The sequence below is a fragment of the Staurois parvus genome, unplaced genomic scaffold (genome assembly GCF_062004578.1).
Source record: "Staurois parvus isolate SC_StPar_1 unplaced genomic scaffold, SC_StPar_1.0 ptg000013l, whole genome shotgun sequence".
Lineage (NCBI taxonomy): Eukaryota > Metazoa > Chordata > Amphibia > Anura > Ranidae > Staurois > Staurois parvus.
The window spans coordinates 15,980,453-15,997,912 of NW_028317809.1; the positions used below are offsets into that span (position 1 = coordinate 15,980,453).

Genomic DNA, 17,460 nt, shown 5'->3' on the forward strand with positions numbered 1-17,460 from the left:
CAGTTTTTGTAAAAAAGGTACAAGAGTATGATCAAAACCCATTGAAAACAGATCAGAACAGATGTAAACAGATGCAATTCATTTACATCAGTTTCATTTATGTCTTTTTAGGCAAAAAAATAAAAAATTGGTTCTACTTTTGTCACCTCCGATTGGTCTCGCCAACAAGTAAAAACCCTATGCAAAAACAGATGTAGACTGATTTAAACTGAACGGATATAAAAACGGAAGTGTAAACAAACTGAACTGAAAACTGATGTAAACAGAGTTTTTCCTTTGAAAAAACATGACTGATTGGCTAATGCCCATGTGAAAAGGGGTCTAAAGATTTTTCTCGGCCTGTGAAAATTTGTAAAATGTAGCCCTTATACTGAAGTTTGGAGATCAGAGCCACAACTTGGAATGACAAGTGATGTATTGGTAGCTCATGAACATTTAAACCTCATTAGAGGGGAGAAGAATGAACTAACTACAAACACCAACACTCAAAAAATGTATGACAAGAAATATGCAGTTGCAAAATGGCCTTTTATTGCCTACATAGATGGGGGTAAAAAAAGGTACACAAGGAAACAAGCAATTATTTAGCCCTATACATCATGTGTGAGCAGTACCCGAACTCCAAAATGGATAAAGTAATTTGTCATCAGAAATAGTAGTTTGAGGTTCTTCGGTACCTCTCTTCTCTTCAGCTGCCACAAGTCTAGAAAGCAGGACTAACAGTGCAACATTTAGGCTGGATTCTGTATTGTTCACATTTGTAATACTATGAGTTTCCAGAGCACACAGCAGATTTTATACATTACATATTGCCCAAAAATACCTCAGCTGTGCGATCCAGACTCTTGTGTTAAACTGCAGTAAATACAAAAGTTTTAAAATGGCTGGTGATAGCTAATCCATTACAGATACATTCCTGAAAGTACTGTAACAAAGACCCACTGCTGTAAATCAGTTGAAAGAAATGTTTTAAGTAGTTTTGCATATTCATACTGTGTAACAAAAATAAAAGCCACACTTAGCAATATTTTTTCTGTTCCACTGACTCAGAACATAGCTGTACATTTTTTAAATGAGTGGTAAGCTCAGGCACTGTTTTGTTCAAACTCAGTTGTATAAAGCCTGCCGTCAATGTAAAACAGGGAAAACATGCTTAGAGGGGAGGTGAAAAATGCACATGTTCAAGGACCATCCCCTTTAAAAACAGAACAGTTATTGCACCAGTGTCATGTCATCCACAATTACATTGCAGGCAATTATCAAAACAAAAATGAAATCTAGTGCAATGTTCATACATAAGGTTGAGAATACATTCCATTTTAACCCCTTTTAAAATTGTGGATGCCTATCCCTTTGTGTAGAAAATGGACAATTCTATGTGATGCAGTTGTGTAAAATACAATAATATCCAGCTATACAAAGAATTCTGACTTTGCTAAACTTAAAAATCATATCAATTTACTATACCGGATAGGTTATGGGGTGACATTTTGGGGGATGGGGGAAGTTGGGAAACAAATTTCAGTGCAAAACACATGATTTGGTGATTTTAGAGAAACATTATATGTTAAATCTATGACATGGTCCTGAGCTTAGCACATCAGATACTATAACAAACAGTAAAATGCAGCTGCGGATGCAGAAATATACAAAAGTGTGCAAAGAATTGAGGTGTCAATTAAGGGGATAAAATTACAAGCTAGATTGGCTGTACAGTCTGAAATATAAAATGCTTAAAAAAATAATAAATAACGGAACGTAAAACCTACCTTCCACACAAGTTTTACAGAAGAAAGTATACTGGTGTCTCACAAAAAAAAAAACTAATGTTTTAAAAAGGGTCATTTCACTTAAGGTTAAGTTGGAATATTCAACTGGCCGCTCAGCTGGTTTACAGCATGATGAAATACAACTACACTGTTTGAAGAAAATAAATACAAATGTTCAACTTTATACAGTCAAGCTTCTCCTATTACCCACTTAGGACCCAGCCAGGTAAGGAAGGGAAAAAAAAAAAATTCTAGGAGGAAAGATTTAGGATTCTTAGAATTGTCTACTTATGCTAGAACAGGACAATCTAGCTTTTAACACGAATATATGTAAACCTCAGTGTGAAGATATTTGTTCATTTTTAAACTCATTGAGAAGATTTGAACTTTTGGTATGCACCTGGCCCCAACAAGCTAAACCAAACATTCCAACATGACCTGTTCCATAACACACAAAATACTTTATCCTTGAAATTTTCCCACTTTTTTTTTTTTAATTTATAGGAAATGGTCATTTGCCAAGTTAAGGTGCAGGTGCAAGGGTTGTGAGCTTCCTTGCTACAACATCCTGCAAGTCACCCAGCTGGAACAATACAGGTTGTTTACTGACCTCAATTGTTGCAAACGTATTCCAGATCAGGCACTCTAGGAAGTGCAGCAACAATGACAGTCCTGGTTGGAGGCTTGCACCTTTAAAATTAAAATCTACAGTGGCAGTCTAAAGATTTTTCCTGGCAGGTTTCCTTGAAAACACCCAGGATTTATAAAAGGAATTCCTTAAAAGATATTACTAAATATTAAGCGGTTTTACCCAGAATGAGAGAAGTGTATTTTGCACATTACGGAATGCTTTGCGTTGAACAGCGGGCAAATAGAAAACGATGAAAGGCATCAACAAAAGAATTTGCAGGGCAACCCAAGTCAAGTTTTACATTGCACTGTAAAAAGGCTGTGTAAAACACTTTTCAGATTTTGTGAACAAAGCTTTATTTCCTCTTGTTTTGTGAAATAACCAAATTAATTTGGCAACTTCAAAGTAAAAATGAATGCACTGTTTTAACGAAAAACACACAGGATTACGAATGGCCAGTGGGAACAAAAAGGTTTATTGCAATCTTAATTATAAAACACACTTTTGGGCATGATTCGATGGGAAAAAAGTTTAACAGTAATGATATGTACGATTCAAAACTACTTGCCATTGGACTATAAACTTGATGCTACTGCGGTGTGCGAGAACCAGATTTCTGTGGTCAAGTGATGAATATTTTGTAAACTATAAGCTTCAGGTTTGCTGTACAGAAATCTTAGATGTCCTGCATTAAAAAATGGTAGCCACAGAGTGCTTGGTTCTTTAGTGGACAAAATTAGCAAAGCAAAAAGGGACTCTAAAATTACTTTCTAAAGGAGAGCGTCACATTTTAAAGCAAATGGCAAGTATAGGTTAGAAAAATGAGAAACGTTCAGGGAGATACCAAGTAACATATACCATGCTGAGTAAATGTTTAAAAGTCAGAAGAGCCAATCATATCTGATAAGTAACGAAAGCCATGAGACATGGCTTGGGGGTAGAAAAAGGTAAATGGTTTCCAATGCACAGCTTCACTTGAAGCAAAAAACACCAATGAAGGTTTATGGTTCATTACAAAAATCACTATGAAGTTCTTGGTGACATCAAACAAATAGATTTCACTACAGCAATATAAAAGAGTGTAGCTTTAGAACAGTATTTTACAATGCCACTACATCCTATACATACAAGCACATTGATGGTGGAGGTTGAGCTGGCTCAAATGTTAAAACATGCCCGCAAAAAGTTTTTTTTTTTCTCCACGGTTTCATTTTTATTGAAAAATATTTGAGCCTCGGGTGTAAAACAAAAATATATATTTATATATAACTCTCAGAGATGAAAGTATATCAAAAAGATGTGACTATGTTGTGCCAGTTCTGAGGATACTGTATAACAGAATCGACAATCTTTTCACCATGTTAATACACAGAAAATAGAAAATAGCTATCTCATACATTTTATTACATAAAATCACTTAAAAAATCATCACCCTGAAATAGGGTTAAGATTTTTATTTATTTTTTTTTTTTTACTTATTTTCTGCTTTCATAGGCAGTGTTGCTGGTTAAAAAAAAAAAAAAAAAAAAAAAACCATGACAACCAGATACTTGTGAGATCTGGATGAGCATAGGACACTAATCAAAACCAAATTCCAGTAATTGTACAGGCCCTGAGGGAGCTGCAGGAAGCCCAACACTTAAACTCTAGGTACAACTTTCCCACCTGTCTAAGGGCAATATATAGGTAGGCAGCTGTAACAATTTGTTTAGAGGCTGGCTTAGCACATGAAGCTGAAACACAACGAACAGACCAAAAGCAAAACAAAATTCTACCAGCTGATAGTCTTGTTATCTGTCAGGTAATACATAACACCATTTATTTTATACAGGAAATTGATTCCAATGGTGGCACAGACAGGATCAACGTATAAGGTATATTATTCAACAGCCGCCATGGAAATGTGTTAGGAATAGAAATATTTATAAAATGCATCAAATTAAGGGAAGAAATGTCTAAATGTACATAAAGAGCCAACAGCCACTACAATTACAGAGAATGTGCTCCTATGTAATAGAAGTAGCCTAGTACACTTTTATAGGGAGGGAGGTCAAAATTTCATGGTTTAGGGAAACCTGGAAAAAAAAGGTTTTATGCATTGTGGTGCCAATTCCAGGACTGGAGGTACATGGGAAGAACAACATGAGTAAACTGCACATATTGGTCATTCAGGCCAAAAGGTGCGACACACAACACTTACTGCATCCAGTCTGGATGAAAGTGAACGGACAAATGGGGAGGGGGAACAAAAACATTTTCTAGTTTGGTAAAAACAAAATTTAGATTTTGAGCAGTCAATGAAAATGATCATCAGGGAACTTGCTTGTATAGGTCCACTGACCAACATAGTATGCATGCTTTTCTAGATAGACACATTTCAACACCTAAAGAAAAACCTCCAGTTATATTTGAAAAAAAAAAAAAAAAAAAAAAAAAAAGCCAATAGGGCAAGATTGCAAACCACAATATGCAAAAAATAAATAAAATTACTACAGGCAGCCTGATGCCAGGGCATCCTTAGCAATATGCTAAACTGAAAATGGAAAATATCTGGATTATGGGATGCTGCTTATTCCCACTGGGGGGGGAAAAAAAAAACAAAAAAAAAAAAAAAAAAAAAAACACTGGGGTTTTACTTTAATATACAAAAAGGCAATGATGTACTCAAATTATGTGCCTTCACAGCAAAGCATCATAGAATGTTATGTAAAACAGTGGAAAAAAACAAAACAAAAACACAAACCAGAAATACACAGTATAATTTACTAGAGGACTACTCTTTTGCACTGACCAAGGGAAACCAGTATTTAAGGAGTCAAATAAAAAAAGGGTCAGTCCCTTGAAAAGCCAAATTTTAATTAAAAGGTATCATGATAGGCCAAGGGCTTGGATATTTCAACAGCAAGAACCCCCTGCCCCAATTCCAAACTCTGTTCTTATTCAGCTGGGAGCACCCATCCTTCTGTGTTCCAGAACCTTCCTTCACATTGAGTATAATATAGAATGAAAAAAATCCAGCAGCAAGAATTGCGACCCCCCCAAATAGCCATGGCAGGTGTACACATCCAAGAAATTAAGCACAGGGATCTCAAAAACTCAATGTGAGGAGCTCCCAGCTATTTTATCTAGTATCTGCCAAAACAAATATCAGTTTTGTGTAGACTGACCCTTTTAAATGGATATTTGGTAAAATATCCCGACGTATATTAACCTCTTCACGTTGGCCAAACGCAAATGTGCTGCCTCCCGGCGTCTGGGCCTAGACGCCAAGCGACCGCACATTTGCGGTCATGACCCTAAACCCCACCCCCTGGCTTTTGAAACCCTTAAAGGGCCGGGAGGCGCCGGCGTGAAGGGGTTAAACACTGTCAGTGCAAACGTTCTTCCTTAAGCAAATTCACTCCTTAAAAGTGATCATATGAAGTGTTAGAAGACTTTGAACACAATATTTTGCATATGTCATTTTCCATTTATTTACGTCAGTTAAAGTCATTAAAAAAAGGTTTATTTATGAATGTCTTTACAATCATTGAGATCACATGACTAGTCTGATGTACAGGGCAACCATTGAGAGGGACCAAAAAATGGATATCAAGACAAAACCCACACTATAGGATATTCTGAATTCAGATCCAGTTTCTCCTACCAGGTCCCACCAAGTTTATGTTAGCAATAAAAATACATGAAATCTGCTTGCAGGGATAGATATAGGTATGGACTGAATGAATGAAAATCAATGAAAGTAAGGAAAAAGGGTGCGCAATATAGACCACTTTTGGCAAACAAAAGTATATCCTTTTGATTTGAGGGGTCTGCAAACTGTCTTGACCTCTGGTGGTGAAGGGGTTAAAAACAGAAGAAATCTAAATTTTTATTTGTGTAACATAAAGCAGCTTCGATCAGTTAAAAATCACAGAACGTCTTTATAAAATAGCTCACAATATGTTTTATTACCTCTAAATGTATAAACTTTAAAATCCTGGACATAGAAAAAAAAATATAGATTGCCAATGTACAAAAAACTGATCATTTTTATTCTGCTATCAATGTACCACTGCAATATTAATGGTAATGGGCACAGCCTACTAAATACACTGTGGTTATGCCTATAATGTTGTTTCAATAGAAAACCACAGGTCACAATATGTCACGGTGGCATTACAAGGACTTTGTGATGTCTTATCTATATAATCCAAGTACACAGTCTGTTACCTAGTCCAAATGGAATCCACAAAATGGTGGCTTGTTTGAAGAGTGAATTTATATTGCTATAAGACAATATCAATGCAGTGTAACATTTAGCTCGATGATGCCCATTTAAGTGAAGTTAATGATGCACATGCAACAAAACTTTTCAATATGGGTATTTTTTTTTTTTTCTTTTTTACAGAAGGGTCCTCTTCTCCAGATGTGAATGTTAATACAACATGCCAGGCCTCCAGATGTACACAGATTTTTTTGTGCTACAATACACAAAACTTTTCTCAAAAAAAAAAAAAAAACACCACACGGAGCAGACTACCAAGACCGTAATCTTTTGTCCGGTCATTTTCTATATACACTTTGAAAATAGTATGTACAGTACCTGAGAAATAGTAAATGCAGACAGTCTTAAACAGTTTTTACCTCACAACCTCTAAGATGTTACATTGAGCCTTTGGGTTTGTACCCTTAATCATTCCGACACATCTTTTGGATACGACTGCTCTTGGTAAATTCTGAGTGCAGTGTGTACATTAGATATCAAGCACAAGGTTTAAAGTGCATGAAACGGTTCTTACTCTTCAGTGTCACCCTGCCGAAACCAAACCAATTCTCTCTTCACACGAAGGGAGAACCTGAATGGTTGCTATGGAACACAGACTGAGAAAAACACCCTCATGCAACTTTATAAAAATTAGGCCCAAGACAAATAACTTGGTTTTCACAACAGCATTTATCTACAGGCTGTGATTTAATGGATGCAGCTTAAATGCTTTAAAATGTGCTCAAGATGCATGAAGCTGAGAGTCCGTGTCAACAACAGCTTTCACCATAATAAGAAACTGTTCTGATGGTGAAACCCTGCCTATGCCTTGGATCTGTTTGACAATAGAAATAATAGGGATTATAGAATACTTTTTTAGAATATTTAGTTTTCATTTGAGCATTTGAGGAAAAGGCTCTTGTCAAACAGTTTTGGACAAGCTGGATAAAAAAAACAGGACAACCTTTTCTGACAGATGACATTACCAAAGCTACAGGAAACAAAGGCACACATGACAAGCTATGACAGAGTAAACCTACTTACTGTAATACAGTGCACACAAGTTGAAATCCAAGGTACCAGTGATATACATCAGTATCACAGTTGACTTAATACTGACCATAAATCTATCCCAACAAACAAATGGACTAAATTCACTACACAGCCAATGCAAAGACTGGGAAATTCACAGGTGCACAGATGGAAGGCAGGCTCTCAAACTACAGCTTCTGGTTGCTGGTCTACAAATGTTTAAATATCTATTCCATAAAGGTTTTCCAAAGCATGCCAAAGCAGCAATTCTTCAAATCTTAAATTTCAAAGACTGGGAAACCATGTGCACCCAAAAAAAAATAAAAATGCACATATGAAAAATATCTGCATTCACGGATCTCGAAAAATATTCACAGAGGCACTTCGGAGAGGTGGTGGTCAAGACATGTCATTTATAAGACAATGCTAAACGGTTCTGTATAAGCTGTATGTAGGATGGTCCACAAGCAGGTGGAAGCTACCATTAATGGCTGAACTGGTGAATCTGGTGTGCACTCCTCTTATAGAGCCAATTCCAAATGGACCTTTTTATTAAAACATTCATTCAAAAGAAAAAAAGAACAAAAAAAACATGACTTCTGGGAAGTGATCACGTTATGGTACACAGAACAATAAAGTGCATTGAAAATTTTGATTAAAATCAGTTTTAAAAACATAGCAGCAAAAAGCAGGACAAAAATGTTTGCAGCTAGAGGCCTTCCAACTAGTGCAATGCTATTCATCTAAGACAACTTGCAAGAATGTTTAACCCCTTCATGGCCAGGTGTCCATACATTTTTGAAGACCTCACTCACTACAAAATATAAATTGAATAGAGACTGCTGAAACTAAATGGGGAAGGTAAGATCTAAAAACAAAATGTCATATTGTTTTCAATGTGCCTAGAATCTTTGCAATGGAGAACATTGATGAACTGCCTATTTAGATAAAGCAACATCCCAGCGTATAAAAAAATGTAAACTACCAGTGCTTATGTCTTAGGTGAGAGTAGTAAACATGGGAAATAAGATCTGTATATACAAGTGTGCCTGTATTACCCGTGTGTTGTCATGACTGTGCTCACCATTTATGTTTGGTAACACAACAATGCTCAAAATTTGGTGGTCTGACATTCAACTCCTCAAACTGTGATGCCATCTGGCTCTGAAGAGAATGCTGAAGGTTGTTCAAGCTAATTGATACATGGATGGAGCAAAAAAAAAAAAAAAAGTGTCATGGCAAGGACTGCAGATATAAGTGACATCTTTGGTTATAAATCTATTACATCAAACATTCCTTTGGCCTAAATCCAAAAATCCCCCCCCCCCCAAAAAAATGCTGCATTTAATGCATGTCTAATAAGCAAGGATGCTTGTACTAAAAGCAATGTTTCATTGGTGAAAGCAAGGAAATAAAAATAAATAATTGCTGCTTGAAAAAAATGAGGTTCTCTTCACAGCCAGCGGTTATCACACACCATTTACATGCTCCCAACTACCTCTTGCACCCACTATACACAATGATGCAGAGGTGCAAGAGAACCACAAACATATTAGTCAGATTGTGCTTGATTGGATGAAGAAAAGCCAATATAACCTTTGTTAACTGGGTGAATCATGTCAGTTTTTCACAGTCTAAACATAACCAATTTTTTCTTAGGATACCAGTGGAAAATGGAGTTATGACTACTGCTAAGTAATCAGAAGAGAGAAACTAATTACATGGGGGGAAAAAAAAAAAAAGGAAGAGTGAAACCATGTCTTGTATCTAGCAGTCGTGAAGTTGCTAACAGTATCTTGATCATGTACAAGACAAAAAACAGAATGAAAATATGGGGGGGAAAAAAAAAAAAAAGTTAAGCTTTTTTTAAAAATGAACAAAATACACAGCTGGGAGGAGGACAGCTTTTGTACCAGCCCTAATTCCAAATATTGCCCCCCTGCATTAAAATGCAGAGCCACGGCTTTGACAGGAGGGAAGGAGCCGTGAGAAAGCAGCTTAAGGTTGGCCATACTTCACTCCTACAGATTCTTTTACAGGTATACAGGTCCATGAGAACAAGTGCCCAGCTGTCAGCCAGCACTACCTCCTGCTTGGCAAATGTACTCCATTAATAAGAGGCAGAAGTGGAGGGTGGAGTTCCAGCTGCGTTAACAGTGAGAAGTGGTCAGAAGGAATATGGGGGTGAGGGCAGCCAGTGATGTTGTTCTCCGTCATCCACTGAGGATCTAAAGGCCCCAGGACGCCAAGAACGTCCATGTGTGTCTTGGAATAGAAGATGTAGTCAATGACACCCTAAAGTGCAAAAAAAAAAAAAAAAATACATGAAGGGAATATCAGAATTCAGCTCAAAGACAAGCAAAAAGTGAAATTTAGGGGTTTTGTTACTACAAAACCCTAGCTGTTGAAAAAGCATAAAATGAAAATCCCTATATGCATGTTATAAAAGTTGTCAAGTATATTAGGCCCTTTCATATGGGGTGGACTCCGCCTGCCATCTGCCGGCTCAGCAGGAGATTGGTCTGCTGATCCCTGGTGAGCAGGCAGCTGACAGGTCAAGTGTCCACTCTGCTTATACAGAGCGTACATGGATGGAGCCCGCTCTCCTCTATAGGTGGTTGGATGTAAACCTCTTGTCTATTTACATAGGACTGCAAACCGATCAGGCCAGGCGGGAGGAAGGGGCGATACAGATTCCCATCAGTTTGTTTTAGGGATCAGGTTCGGTGTCCATTTACACCCACCAGTCCATAGGAAATGGAGGTTCCAATCAGGTCTACCGGAAAGACAGAGCATTCGTGTAAAAGGGGCTGGGGGGTGGGGGGTGGGGGTGTGACAGTTTAAAGTGAATGTCCACTGAGCTTAAATAAGGTGAAGCAGTGTTCACTTTAAAAATAACCAAATCACGTGGCAGGAAAGAGTTGTTTTTTTTTTTTTTTTGCATGCTTGGAATACTAATGTCTGGAGACTGCACCACCTCATTTACAAGGCTCAGTAAGCACTCATTAGCCATGACACAAGAAGGTACACATAGGTTGCTGGCATCTTCCAGATATCTAGACTAGTGGCAGGATTTAGGTGCATGTGCACATATACCATACATACAGTCAAGCCTTAGTAATTCATTGCCTTCTGGGATAGCCATTTCACAGCAATGGGGCCCAGCCTAGGCTGGAAACCCAGAAGTGCTGCTTAGCATCACAAAAATAAACAGTACAAAAAAATAATTATTAGCTTTTGTGGAAGAGGGATGGGAATGCATAAAATAAGTTGGGAGTTTAGTTCCACTTTGAGCTGTGGTGACAGGCAGTTTAACTGCAATACTACCACTACAGCCCAAGGGGACCGTTACCCCCACATAAGCTTTATTACAGAAAGTATGGCAAAGGATAAATATTGCTAAAGATCTGAGAAAAATGTTTTTAATTCTTTATAATGCCACCTTGAAGACAGACCAAATTTAATCATAATACAGTATATAAATTGACATACCTTGAAATCAAAGGTGTAATTGGTGTAAGGCATCAAGTTGTTTTCATAGGCGCTCCTCAGTTGGAAGCCATGAGTAATTCGTCCATCCGGGGTCCCATTCTTTCCATTGCAGCTGAAGTTTGAGAGACACTCATTGTATCGTAGCTCCTTAAAGTCCTTGTGATTGTCAGCTACCCCTCCATTTGTCAAATACTCCACCACACCTGATGCACAAAACAAAATGTAAAAAATGCTGGGCAAAAAAAAAAAAAAAAATTGCAAAACTGATTACACATTCTCAGCACTGTACGTGAAAATTGGGAAACATTCTCAAGGAGATGGGGTATAACCTCTATTGGTAGGATATATGAAATTCATCAAATTAACATTAGTTTACCTGAGTAATTTAATATGAATTTCACATTTTTTAGGCAACAAGTCATACATATATTTCAAAATTCTCACTAGCAGCCATCTAAATGTCAGAACACTAACCAACACTCTTGTTGAGCAACTAAGAAAAACCATTACTAACAAATGACCTAGAGACAAATTTGGAATTGAGCTAACACTTTTTATGGATGAACTAAAATGTACAAATTAAATGTACTAGTCTAATACAGTTGTGTTCAAAATAGAGTGTTTCAAATGTGTTATTACCTCACAGAAAGTGAAAAAGGAATATTAGGCTGAACAAAAAAAAAAAAAAAAATAGTGTCTGCATTTTTCTTTACAAACTCAAACATTTACTGTATAAACTGAAAAATGCTTAAAGATTTAGCTTTCCTGTGAATAACTCAATATTTAGTTGTATAACCACAGTTAGACTCCATGCAACACAGATGTGAAGCAGCTCTCTAACATTTGGCACCTGTGAACAGGTATTCCAGCCCAGGACGATTGCACGACATTCCACAATTCCCCTGCATTTCTTGATTTTACCACAGAAGCAGCATTTTTGACGCCACCCAACGTTTTTTATTGGATTAAGGTTCGGTGATTGGGCTGGCCACTCCATAACATTAATATTCTTGCTCTAGAAACAAGATGCTGCTCGCTTACTGGTGTGTTTGGTGTCATCTTGTTGAAACCCATTTCAAGGGCATTTCCTCTTCGGCATAAGGCAACATGACCTCTTAACCACTTGAGCTCCAGAGGATTTACCCCCCTTAATGACCAGGCCTTTTTTTGCTGTTTGGCGCTGCACTAATTCAAATGATAATTGCGCGGTCATGCAATGCTGTACCCAAACGAAATTTACGTCCTTTTTTTCACACAAATAGAGCTTTCTTTTGGTGGTATTTGATCACCTGTGCGCTTTTTATTTTTTGCGCTATAAACAAAAAAAACACGAAAATTTTGAAAAAAAACCAAATATTTTCTACTTTCAGCTAGAACAAATATATCGTAAACTCAAAGTTAGTCATAAATTTAAGCCAAAATGTATTCTGCTACATGTTTTTGGTAAAAAAAAATCTGAATAAGTGTATATTGATTGCTTTGTGTGAAAGTTATAGCGTCTACAAACTATGGTATAGATACTGCAATTTATGCCTTTTTTTGCTATACAGCGCTGCACTAATTCAAATAATTGCGCAGTCATGCAATGCTGCACCCAAACGAAATTTACATCCTTTTACATGTTTTTGGTAAAAAAAAATCCCGTGCATTAGCGGGAAAACTGGCGCTATCTAGGAGGGGCGCTAACACTATCGGAAGTCACCAGTGACACTAATACAGTGATCAGTAAAAATCTGTTCACTGTAATCAAGGACACTGGTGACAGGGCAGTGAAGGGGTTAACTGGGGGGGGGGGGGGGCCATCAAAGGGTTAAATGGGATTGCTGGTGCACTAGCGGGCAAACTGACGCTATCTGGGAGGTGCGCTAACACTATCAGAAGTCGCCAGCGACACTGATACAGTGATCAGTAAAAATCTGTTCACTGATCAATGACACTGGTGACAGGGCAGTGAAGGGGTCAACTCAATGGGGGGGGGGGGGGGGGGGCGCGATCAAGGGGTTAGACGGGATTATTGGTGTATTAGCGGGCAATCTGGCGCTATCTGGTAGGGGCGCTAACACTATCGGAAGTCGCCAGCGACACTGATACAGTGATCAGTAAAAATTGGTTCATCTAATCAGTGAAATCTAATGATTATTGGTGTATTAGCGGGCAATCTGGCGCTATCTGGGAGGGGCGCTAACACTATCGGAAGTCGCCAGCGACACTGATACAGTGATCAGTAAAAATTGGTTCACTGATCAGTGACACTGGTGACAGGGCAGTGAAGGGGTTAACTGGGGGGGGGGGGGGGGATCAAGGGGTTAAACGGGACTACTGATGTATTAGCGGGCAAACTGGTGCTATCTGGGAGGGGCGCTAACTATCGGAAGTCGCCAGCGACACTGATACAGTGATCAGTAAAAATCGCTTCACTGATCAGTGACACTGGAGACAGGGCAGTGAAGGGGTTAACTGGGGTGGGGGTGGGGGGGGGCGCGATCAGGGGGTTAAATGTGACCTAGAGTGTTCTAACTGTAAATGTGTGCTGTTTTACTCACGTTTACTGTGTCTTCTTCTCTGTCTGGAACGGAATGTGTCCAGGCAGAGAAGAATGACATCATATCCTGCCCTGTGTAAATGTCAACACAGGACAGGATAGGACAGGGACCGATCATGTGATTTCAGCCAGATATCACAGGCTGAAATCTAATGATTGATCCCTCCTGGATCGAATCGTGTCACCCACGGGTCGGCGGGAGCGCGCGCGCCCCCTACCCGCGAATGTGTCGGGAGCGCAGAGCAATTTTTAAAACGTGCTTTTGCGCTCCACTGCCGCCCTGCAAAGTATTTTGACGCATTCAAACTGATCCATGATCCCTGGTATATGATAAATAGGCCCAAAACACCATAGCATGAGAAACATCCCCATATCATGATGCTTGCGTCACCATGCTTCACTCTCTTTACTGTGTACTGTGCCTTGAATTCCATGTTTGGGGATCTTCTGACAAACTGCAGCCCCCACACCCAAAAAGAATCTTGCTTTCATCAGTCTACAAAATACTGCACCATTTCTCATTGGGCCAGTCAATGTGTTCTTTGGCACATTGTAACCTCTTCAGCGTATGTCGTTTTTTCAACAGTGGGACTTTGCGGGGGCTTCTTGCCTATTTCTTGGCTTCACACAGGTGTCTAAAGTTGCCTGTGAGTACTGTAACAATTAGACCTTCTTGGCTAAGTCTTTGCCATTTTGGCTAATCTTTGATCCATTCATATCCCTCCACCACCTCCCTCACCCGCACAAAACCCTCCCGCCTCCACGTCCTGCCGCAACCCCCGCAACTTAGTATCTGTCCCCCTGCTCCCTAAAATCTCCCCCCCGTTTTCATGTGCACTCCTGAACGCCCGATCGGTGTGCAACAAGCTTACCGCCATCCACGACCTCTTTGTTTCCCGCTCCCTCAACCTCCTGGCGATTACGGAAACCTGGATCCAGCCCACTGACTTTACCTCCCCTGCTGCACTCTCCTACGGCGGTCTCACCTGGACCCACGCACCCAGGCCCAACGGTCGTAAAGGTGGTGGGGTTGGCCTGCTCCTGTCACCGCTGAGCACCTTCCGAGTCCTCCCAAACCCCCCCTCCCTATCCTTCTCCTCCTTCGAGGCCCACTGCGTCCGACTATTCTCCCCAACCCCCCTGAAGATTGCTGTGATATACCGGCCTCCTGGATCCATACCCCGCTTCCTGGAAGACTTCTCCTCCTGGCTACCCTTCTTCCTCTCCTCTGAGCTACCCACTATCATCCTTGGGGATTTCAACATCCCTGTCAACCTTGACAACCCGGACACAGCCCGTCTCCTCCACTTAACCTCCTCCTTTGCACTTGCACAGTGCATACAATCCACCACCCACTCCGACGGTAATATCCTTGATCTCGTCTTCTCCAACCGCTGCGCTCCCCACAACCTCACTAACACCCCCTTCCCTCTCTCTGACCACAACCTGATTACTTTCTCTATCTCCTCATCCTCCAATGCCTACCCTTCCAAATGTCACACTACTACCAGCCGTAACCTCCGCAACCTTAACCCTGCCTCCCTCCACTCCGCAGTTGATCAACTCCATGACCGCATCCTCCCCGTTCTGCCCCGACTTGGCTATGACCGCCTACAACAATGCGCTGTCAACAGCCCTGGACTCACTAGCGCCTTTAACCACACGCAACATCAGACCGCGACCGCTCCAGCCCTGGCAGACTGATCACACCAAAACCCTCAAACGACACAGTCGTGCCCTGGAGCGACTATGGCGCAAAACCAAATCCCAACAAGCCTTCACCCGATACAAATCTGCCTTCCACACCTACACCTCCTCCCTCCATACTGCCAAACAAGCCTACTTCCTGTCCCTCATCAAGGCCCTCTCCTCCAATCCTCGCCGACTCTTCTCCACCTTCAACTCTCTACTCTCGCCACCCCCACCTCCACCCAGCACCTCACTTACTGCCCTTGAGATTGCCAATCACTTCAAAAACAAGATTGACACAATTCGCAAGGACATTGCCGCAACTCACACGCCTTCTCAACCCGTCCCCTCTCACACAGCTACCCCCTCATCCCCCCTCCCCCTCGACATAACCCACAGGGACTTCGTCGCTGCTCAAACTCCCTCCAACCCCCTTCCCCCTCACTCAGCTACCCCCTCTACACCCCTCTCCCACGGCCCCACCACTGCTCTGACCTCCTCTCCCACCCCACCCTACATTCCTCATACTGAAGCTCCCCCAACACTCCGCACCTTTGACCTTACTACCATCAAAGAAGTCTCCAAGATCCTCTCTGATGCCCGCCTCACCACCTGCCCCCTTGACCCTATCCCCACACAACTCCTACAACCTCCCTCCCCCTCCATCCTACGCTCCCTCACCCACATCTTCAATCTCTCCCTCTCCTCCGGCACTTTCCCTTCCCCTCTGAAACATGCACACATCACCCCCATACTTAAAAAGCCCTCCCTGGACCCCAATGACCCGAACAACCTCAGACCCATCTCCCTGCTCCCATTTACATCTAAACTCCTCGAGCGCCTAGTCTACGCCCGCCTATGCTCTCACCTCAACGACAACAACCTCCTTGATCCCCTACAGTCCGGCTTCCGTCCCCTACACTCCACCGAAACTGCCTTACTCAAACTCTCCAACGACCTGCTAACCGCCAAAGCTAATGGCCACTATTCAGTGCTCCTACTCCTTGACCTCTCTGCGGCCTTTGACACAGTCGACCACCCCCTCCTCCTCAAAAAACTACACTCCCTCGGCCTCAGAGATTCTGCTCTCTCCTGGCTCTCATCCTACCTGTCACAACGCTCTTTCAGCGTTACCTATAATGCCACCACCTCCCTCTCACTCCCCCTCTCTGTTGGGGTCCCTCAAGGCTCTGTCCTCGGGCCCCTTCTCTTCTCCATCTACACCTCCTCCCTTGGCCAACTCATACACTCTCACGGCTTCAACTACCACCTCTATGCCGACGACACACAAATCTATCTCTCAACCCCCCACCTCACCCCCTCGGTCTCCGCCCGAATCACACACCTGTTGAGCGACATATCAGACTGGATGTCGCTCCACTTCCTTAAACTGAACCTCTCCAAAACAGAGTTTATTGTCTTCCCTCCAGCCCGGACACCACCCCCCATTGACTTCTCCATCATGTCCAACAACGCCACCATCAAACCCGCCCCGCAGGCCAGAGTACTTGGTGTCATTTTGGACTCCAACCTATCCTTCCAGCCCCAAGTCCACTCTTTAACAAACTCGTGCAGACTCCACCTCCGCAACATCGCCAAAATCCGCACGTTCCTAACTCCAGAAACCACTAAACAGCTCATCCACTCCCTCATCATATCGCGACTCGACTACTCCAACTCCCTCCTCACTGGCCTGCCTCGCCGCTGGCTATCCCCGCTTCAGTCCATCCTGAATACGGCTGCCAGACTCATTCACCTTTCCAACCGCTCCGTTTCCGCCACCCCCCTCTGCCAATCCCTCCACTGGCTTCCGATTGCGCAACGGATCAAATTCAAAATCCTAACGCTGACGTACAAAGCTGTCCACCATACTGCCCCGAACTACATCACTGACCTAATATCCAAGTACCGCCCAGCACGCACACTCCGCTCCTCACAAGACCTCCTTCTCTCTAGTTCCCTGGTCTCCTCCTCCCATGCCCGCCTCCAGGACTTCTCCAGGGTGTCACCCATCCTCTGGAACTCCCTGCCCCAACCCATCAGATTATCACCTACTCTC

At 41.6% G+C, this 17,460-nt stretch overlaps 1 protein-coding gene across 2 annotated transcripts in view; it reads right to left on the reverse strand.

Moving 5' to 3' along the window:
* Positions 1-509: 509 nt before the first annotated feature.
* The window catches only part of CNOT6L (CCR4-NOT transcription complex subunit 6 like), an 89,802-nt gene continuing 72,851 nt past the window's right edge, over positions 510-17,460 (reverse strand). For both annotated transcript variants that reach the window (XM_089676187.1, XM_089676178.1), the window contains exons 12-13: positions 11,171-11,373; positions 510-9,973 (exon numbers count right to left, since the gene is read on the reverse strand). In XM_089676187.1, coding sequence (XP_089532313.1) covers positions 9,761-9,973; positions 11,171-11,373 — 416 coding nt within the window. In that variant the 3' untranslated portion in view covers positions 510-9,760. The remainder of the gene's footprint in view (positions 9,974-11,170; positions 11,374-17,460) is intronic.